An 8,466-nucleotide genomic window follows, 5' to 3' on the forward strand; every position below is an offset into this window, starting at 1 on the left:
AGTTAATGAGAATTCCTAGAATAGGACTGTGACAGCATAGGTGTATTTGAAATGAGAAAGGTCAAGAATACCAACAGAGCCAGGCGTGGTGGCTCATGTCTGTAATCCTAGCTACTCAGGAGGCTGAGATCTGAGGATCGAGGTTCAATGCCAGCCTGGGCACAAAAGGACCTGAGACTCTTATCTCCAATTAACCTCTAGAAAACATGAAGTGGGGCTTGGCTCAAGGGTAGGATGGTAGCCTTGAGCTGAAGAGCTCAGGGGCAACACCCAGGCCCAGAGACACACACGTACACACACACACACACACACACACACACACACACACTAAAAAAAAAAAAAACCCTACAAAGATCAACTACGAAGGGTGAGATGAAGAGCCTAAGGGCCTCGTCACCCCACTGGCAAGCTACCAGCTGTAGCCAGCAGACGGGGTGCATCCACATGGGTCTAGGACCCCCCATCCTTGCTCCTACCCCAAGCCAGCCTCGCAAGACGCTGGGGATGTTTCCCCTAGCAGACGTGGCTGGGGTCACCAAGAGCCTGAGCAGACTAGGCTGGCCTCCTCCCTTCCCTCCTTCCCTCGGACCCTCCCTCCCTCCCCCACTCTTTTTACTTTTATTTTTATTTATTTATTTCTATTTCTAGTCCTGGGGCTTACACTCAGGGCTTGGGCACTGTCCCTGGCCTCTCTGTGCTCAAGGCTAGTGCTTTACCACTTGAGCCAAGGTATGACTTATTGGAGATAAAAAGTCTCACAGACTTTACTTTTCTGCCCGAGCTAGCTTTGAATCCTGATCCTCAGATCTCAGTCTCTTGAGTAGCTTGGATTACAGGTGTGAGCCACTGACACCTGGCCAGACTTCTTTTTCTATGGTACAAGGGCAAGATGGGGGACTGGGAGTTTGGCCTAGTGGTAGAGTAGCATGCACGAAGACCTGGGTTCAATTCCTCAGTACCACATATATAGAAAGAGCTGGAAATGGTGCTATGGCTCAAATGGTAGAGCTCTAGCCTTGAGAATGCCCAAGGACAGTGCTCAGGCCCTGAGTTCAACCCCCCCACCAAAAAAAATACCAAAGGCAGGACAAACAGCACTGGTGGTAATATTTCGCATGTGAAGTCCAACCCTGAAGAGACAAGGCGAGATGGCTTGTATTAACTCTCACATCTGGCCAACTGAAAGTGCATCAGAACTCCTACCTAAACCAAACTACCAATGGTGACACCCACAGCAGCTGATAACGAGTAACACTGATAAAAATAAAGCTTGGTTACACAGAGGATGGCCCTCCCTGAGGAGCCTTGCCAGGCTCAATGTATCCTGTCACAGATGGAGACAGGAACTTTACACTGCTGCCTCCCTGTGCTTTGAATTGGGTTCTGGGGTCACCAGCACACAGCCCACAAACCAGGGAGCCTTCAACAACAGAGACACCATCTCCTGCAGTGCTAAAGGCCAAGGTCAAGTCAGCACTTTCTTCTTCCTTGACATCATGACAGCAACACCCTTCTTGCTTCTCCCTCCTACCTTCTGGTCTTCCCACATTCCTTGGCTTGTGGCAGTATCACTCCACTCTCTGCCTCAGTTTCCATGTGGCCTTTTCCCTGCTGTACTTGAATTTCTGTCCTACAAAGACACGGGCGGTGTAAGAGACGGGCCAGCCCAATAATCTCATCCCAATGTACGTCTTTAGTCCATGTGCAAAGGCCCTGCGCAAATGAGGTGGTGAGACAGATGTGGGCAGATCTGTGTACAGAATACAAGTCAGCTGATGGCACTGCCCACCTCAGCTCCTTCCACAGCTGGTGCAGGACCCAGCACGTGGGCACAGAGGACCCATGGGCTATGTGTTCCAAGAACATGGCCTGTTCAGCTCTCCAGCTCTGCACTGACATGTACCCAGTGACAGCCTGGGCTCTCCCCCACCCACAGCCTGCTCTTCCCTCCTCTCTTCAGCTCAGAGGCCCCTGCAGGGTGACTGCCCTCCTGCCAGGCCCCCAGGGGACAGCAGAGCTGCTAAGCTCGGCCCTCTACCCCTCTACCTCTTCGAAAGGGCTGGAAGTCTGGGGTTACTGAGAACAACATTCATCAGCAACTCTGCCGCCCAGCCAGAGTACACCAAATCACCAAGGCTTTGGCAGAAGCCCCAAAGCCCAGAGCCAAGCCTGGGTACCCATGTGTCTGGCAGAGAGGGCATCCTGCCAACAGGAAGGAGAGAATGGGGGTGAAACTATTTTCAAAGTAGGTAGTGCAGGAAGAGATGAGGGCAACACTGTGATGAGCAGTCCCCTGCTCGAGGAGGGGGCTCACGCCCAGACAGCGAGGATTTCTTCTTCTGCCAGGCTGCATATGCGCACGTGGGCTGCAGGGGGGCTCTGGTGCAAGAGCTTGAGTGAGCACAGCCCCCCCACACACACACCCCAGCCGTGGCCCATCTACGCCCTCAAGAGTGCAGTCACAGCTGGCTACCCAAGCACGCCAAGGACTCCACCAACGTGGTTGCTCAGCAATTTATTGGCCTCTACTTGGTCCACATTTAAAAGATACTTTTGAAATTTGGGGGTTATCAAGATGGGTGTCTCCTGGGTGGTCATGTTTATGGCTTACATTCTGGGTCACAGGGAGGGGGGACGGCAAAGAGCCTGGGTGTGGAGGGAGGGGTGCTCCCCGGCCAGCTTGCTGAGTCTAGAGCTCCCAAAACTGGAGAACAAAGGTGCCCAGAAGTGGAGAGTCCCTGGCAGGGAGCAGAGCCCATCGAAGACGGGCAATGCAGGGAGTAAAGCAATCAGGAAACAGCATCACTGCAGTTATATGTTATAAATAAACAACAGAGGTATTTATCCAAAAGTTTTAGAGAACATAACTCTCTGAAAAGAGTGCTGCACACAGAGTCTGAGCAGCTGAGAGACCACCAGTAGTAAGTCTTCTCAAATCATTTCTTCAGTTCAGGTCAGGCCAGTCCATTCACGACCTGGCTTTTAGTCAACTGTGACTTACACAGCCATGATGGCTGTGGAGACAGGACCCGTGGAGGAAAGCAATGCGAAGCCAACAAGCAGAGAAGACAGCGAGGCCCCAGACAAGGGCCCAGGCAGCCTCAGGCGTGTGAGAAGCGCCCACAGACCAGCAGCGCCCACAGACAAGCAGCGCGCACGGGTGGGGCCAGGCCACCCTTCCTGGTGTGTCCTCAGCACAGAGCCGGCCTCCAGGGTTCCAGTGTCCCCTTCATCCCTAGGCAGCCTTCCTGCCGACAGTAGCAGAACAGGGCAGCAAAGCCCAGCCAGAGTCCTGGACCACACTCTGCCTGCACCTTGATGAGCGCTCATCTGTGACATGGAGACAAGAGCGTGAGACCAGGTGGGGGATTCTGTGAATCTACACGTTTGCCTGGCACTGTGCATTTTTCCAGAGCATCATCCTGGTTGGTTGCTGTGGTAGCCAGGCTCCCAATACTATATTTGGGCCCTATAAGAGCCACAGGGACACAAGACAGTGAAGGGCCGGGTCTAGAACCCTTCCAGTGTGGCCTCACAGGCTCACGTCCATTGAGCTACTCTAGCTGGAGGTGGAGCTTCAAATTCATCTTTGTGTGGAAGCCCGAAACTGCCTGCCTCTGTTGAGAAGTCTACTGTAGGCAAGTAGATCTCTTTTCACTCACAGCTAGAAATGTGCAGATAATGGATGGAAGGTGGAGAGATGATAGGGAGAAAACGATATAGACAGACAGGTGATGGATGGATGATGAATGGATGAGCAGACACAGGAAGGAACGAGGTACAGAAACAGAAGTAGATGCGTAAGCAGCTGCTGCGGAAGTTGGGGATCATGTTTTCCAAACATCCGTACAGCTAAGAACGCACTGCAGAAGTGGATAAACACATTTAAGGAGCCCTAGGTCTCGCCCTCAGAAATTCTCATTCCCTTGTATAACTACTTAAAGATTAAAAAAAAAGGATGTTCTTAAGAAATTCCATAGGTCTAGATTGTGATACGGATTTTACTTTTTTTTTTTTTTTGCCAGTTCTGGGCTTTAACTCAGGACCTGGGCACTGTCCTTGGACTTTCTCAAGGCTAGAGCTCTACCACTTGAGCCTCAGCACCATTTCCGGCTTTTTCTATGTATGTGGTACCGAGGAATCGAACCCAGGTCTTCGTGCCTGCTAGACAGGCACTCTACCACTAGGCCAAACTCCCAGTCGTGATTTTGCATTTTTAAACACACATTCCTTAAGCCGTTCCAAGAGCCACCCTGGGAAAAATGCTGTCCAAATGTTAATCCAAGCTAGCTAAAGGCCAAAGATACAAACTGTCAAGGTCAAGGCTGACACCTCTGTGCTTCCCACCACCCCTTTCCTTTCTCTGGGACTCCAGGCCAGGGTGTTCCCGTGGGGAATGGAGCAGAAAACACAGCTCCTGGCAGGACACGGTCACAGGGTGCCCTCAGGAGGGAGGATGTGGGCCTATCACCAAGCCTAGGTGGGCATCTCTGCTTCAGGGTGCGGCTTCCTGGTGGCCATGTGTAAGCAGGGGCACCATAAGCAGCGGGCCTGCCCGCGCCCAGGCATGTCTCCACCAACTGCTCACAGGGTCTCATTTGAGCCTAACATCGGGTGAGATTTCTGGTGCTTTACTCCCAAGAGAGCCAAGGACATGTGCAATCCGTCACCAATGTCCCACTCTATGGTGGACGACTGGGCCCTGGCTGCCTCAGTGTCCCCACAAACTCCTGCCTCATGTAGGTCCTTTTTCCTGATGCCCCTTACTTCCCTAGCTGCCAGCCCTGCCACTGGCTTGCAGACAAGGCCCACAGTTCGCATCCAACAGTCGCTTGATTACAGCATGTCTACAGGACACATGGATTTTAGCTTTCATAGGGAGGCTGCCTTTTCCCAGACAGGGAGAAAAAAATGTACACTCGCTCTCCAAGAGCTGGCCAGATGCCACACGAGCCACTGTGCTAGGGAGTTAGCTAAAACCATTTCTACCGTCTGCGATGTTGTTTTTCCTCCTTTACTCCAGAGAAAAGGAAAGCTGAGGCAGGACACGGGTGTCACAAGGCTTGTCACAGTAGTGCCTGCTCCTTCCCAGGCCCCCCAGGCCCAGCATCACTTGACCTCAGTGAGCCCCCAACCCTGGGCTCTGCCCACAGAGCCATCGCCGGGGCCGAAGGAGAAAGAGGCTGCTGTTCTAGCCGGCAAGCTAGTGACCCAAGGCCACTTTCCCTTCCTCTGGACCCAGCCAGCAGTCCAGTGCAATTCAGAAGTGGTCTAGCAACTTGAAGTGTCTCTGACCTGCTACAATCCAGCTGCCCACATGCTTCAAGGGACCAGAGAATAAAGATGGCTACAGACAAACCAATCAGAACCCTGAGCTTGGTAGCCATTTTCTAACCCCACAAGCCACTGTTCTGCTGTGTGCAAGAGGTGGCAGCAAAGGTCCAGCTGTTCAGAAAGACAAGCTATTCAACACCAGAGGCCCTCGGAGGTCTTGTCACCCAGATGCCACTGGATACCACAAATGACTACATTTTCTAGTCCCAACTCCCTGGAATCCGATCCACACTCAGGACATCGTGTGTCCTGATTCAGGCCCCAGGAAGCAGAGAAGCCTTCTCCTGGGTGTGCAGCCATCAGCACAGACACACGTGTCAGAAGGGAAGCCCCGGCTTTGCCCTATACCACATCTCCAGACTGACAGCCACAAGCACACCTGCTGTGCCAAGTGTCCCCCTCTGCCCTTCCTTCTCAACTCCTGTCCTCACTACAGGTCCTCGGGCCTTGACCCCAAAGGGGTCAATTCCCCCACATATCATCATGGCTTCCCTCCCATGAACTCGTCACCTTATGCCACTCTGCCTCGAGTCCAGACGGCTTTCCATGGAACATCATTTCATCATCTTTTAATGGCTTCTTAGACTCCATAGCATAGACTCTGTAACTCAGTCAGTGCAAGCAGCCTGAGTGGGGTGTGTGGGTCAGCGAGGCTCTGTGCACAACTATGCATCCCAGAAAGGGGAAACTGAGCTCCTGGCCGCAGCTCCACCGACTGCACTGCCCGCAGTGGATGGCTGTCCCGGGGCACGAGCCCAGCACTTTCAGGGTCCCTGCACGAAGCTGCCACGCTCAGGGGAACTTCAGGCAAAGACACCCAGGTGAACTTAAATATGGGCCTAAGGGACAGAGTGTCGAGTGTCCCATAAAGGGGACATATTAAAGGCTTCCGCGTGTCTTTGGGAGTTCTTTACTCCCCTGGCAGCTGTTCAAAGCAGAACACACAGGACACCAGTTACACTGACATGTCACAGAAGTGGTGGATCCCCTTCTGTCGGAGTACAGCCCAAACATTGCACAGGGCAGATTCATACCCAACACTATACGTCTATCTGGAATCCCATTTTAACAGGGTATCTTGTATTTGTAGTTATTATGTCTGCCAACCCGCTTTCCAAGGCCTGCTTGGTCTGGTCTTGATCCATTCCCCAGTCCTTCTGTCCCTGCTCCCTTCACAGGGCTCGGCTTTCCCTGTGTCTGGAGGCAGCCACCCCTCCCTCTGGGTGGAGAGTCTCTACACCGTGGCCCAGGACTCGCTACCTCCTAAGCCTCTGTGCAGCTGCCGTCGCCCTGGTCACCTTTAAAGGCCTTGGATCATTTTTGTTAGTCTGTGCCTAAAATTCTTATTTTTCCAGCCATGTTTTAACTTTCTCCTTTCCTGGCGAGGTGACCAATAGGGAAGGAGTTGTAGATGGAGACCCCCCCCCCTCATCCCACCAGCAACCACCGCAGGGGAGGGCAGAGCTGAGCTCTCTTCTTCACGCCTGCCCGAGGTTGGTGAGAGGTCCGGCATGTGGGTTCACACTCAGAGAACCCCAGTCGCTCCCAGCTTGGGCAGAGGGCTGGGCTATGCCAAGGCGGTCAGAGCAGCCCTCCCCAACCTGGCTTCCCAAGGCCAGCCTGACCTCTCAGTCCCTTACCTTGTTCTGAATTTTACCCTGCTTCCCCTGGCACTGCACCAGGTGTGTGTGTGTGTGTGTGTGTGTGTGTGTGTGTGTGTGCATGTGTGTGTGTGCATGCATGTGTGTGTGTGCGCGTGTGTGCTTTCCTAAGCACTGCCCACTCAGTGGACGAGGCCATGTGTGTGTCCCCTCCCTTTCCCTTTCCCTCTCCCTCTCTCCCTCTCCCTCTCTCCCCCCTGCCCTCCCTCCCTCCCTCCCTCCTCCCTTTGCCAAGGAGGCCCTACTCTACCATGCACCTAACGGCCATACAGACCTATAACACTTTCAGTTGTAAAGAGCTTTCTCATAAATTGTTTTATTTCAGTGTCCCTGCAAGGCAGGCCCAGGGGGGTTATTTTTCCACACGACAAGCCAGACAAGGTGGCTGGATGGCTCGAGTGAGCCCTGTTAGGGGTTCTGGAAGCCATGGCTCACGTTCGGGGTACAAACGGGGGTTCACCAGGCCTCGCATCAGTGATGGAATCATCTTTTTTTTCCAGATAAAACTTTCATCCCCGTACTCGAGTAGCGCTCATGGTGACCACGCCGTGGCCAGAGGTCCCTGGGGCTCCCCCATTCGGGGAGATGCTTCCGCGGGGCGGGCGGGCGAGCGAGCGGGGCGCTGCCTGGCCGGCTCCCGGTCGGCGGGGTGCGCGCCCCGGCCAGGCAGCGCCCCGCTCCCCCCGCCGGCCCGGCCCGGTCGATCCGCGCCGACAAAGTCCAGCCCGACGGCCGGCGTGGCCGGGGCTGAAGTCCGCGGCCGCCGGGAACACGCCGGGGTCCCGAGCCCCGCGCCCGGAGGCGTCCCCGCCCTCGCCCGCAGCGCCCCGTGGGGCCCGGCACTCACCGGGATGTGCACCCGCAGCGACCGCCGCTTCTGCCCGGGGCTCCTCTTCCCGCCGCTCCCGCCGGGGCTGCCCGCCTCTTTCTTCTTCTTGGTGTCCATGGCCGCGCTTCCCATCCCTCTGGCCAGCCTCGGGGTCCGCTCCCCTCCGCCGCCCTGGCCGCTGCCGTTGGGCCCGAGCCGCGCGCCCTGCGCCCCTCGGCCGGCCCTTGCCCGGCGACGCCGCGCGGGGGCTCGGGCGGGGAGGCGGGGCGGGCGGCGCGCGCGGCGCCCGGCGGGGACCGGGTCGGCTGGGGCGTCCGCGCTCCCTGCCTGGAGCGGCGGGGTCGGGGCCCGCGCGGCCGAGCTCCGCGGCCGGGGGACAAAGTTTTCCTCCCCGGGCCGAGCGCTCGGCTCCGCCCCCGGCTTCCCGAGGCGCTGCGCCCGGCAGGTGCGGTGCACGGCCCCGGCTCTGCGAAACAACTCCCGCCCGGCCGCCGGCCGGGCCTCCGCCGGGCTGGGGCGCGAGAGCGGTCGTCCGCGCGCCGGGACCGCGCCGGGAGCCGAGCCGGGCCGGAGGGCGGGGGCGCGGCCGGGCGGCCCCGAGCCCCGCGGGGCGCGGAGGGCAGGGCGCCCCGCCCCCGGCCG

At 56.4% G+C, this 8,466-nt stretch overlaps 1 protein-coding gene across 2 annotated transcripts in view; it reads right to left on the bottom strand.

The window, feature by feature from the left end:
* Prkag2 (protein kinase AMP-activated non-catalytic subunit gamma 2) overlaps positions 1-8,022 on the bottom strand; it is a 196,947-nt gene extending 188,925 nt beyond the window's left edge. Inside the window, exon 1 of one of the 2 annotated variants that reach the window (XM_090333565.1) lies at positions 7,843-8,022. In XM_090333565.1, the coding sequence (XP_090189691.1) occupies positions 7,843-7,956 (114 nt within the window). In that variant the 5' untranslated portion in view covers positions 7,957-8,022. The remainder of the gene's footprint in view (positions 1-7,842) is intronic. The other variant, XM_090333566.1, reaches the window with a different exon arrangement.
* Positions 8,023-8,466: the final 444 nt, after the last annotated feature.

The sequence above is a fragment of the Megascapheus bottae genome, chromosome 5 (genome assembly GCF_031878675.1).
Source record: "Megascapheus bottae isolate mThoBot1 chromosome 5, mThoBot2.hap1, whole genome shotgun sequence".
Lineage (NCBI taxonomy): Eukaryota > Metazoa > Chordata > Mammalia > Rodentia > Geomyidae > Megascapheus > Megascapheus bottae.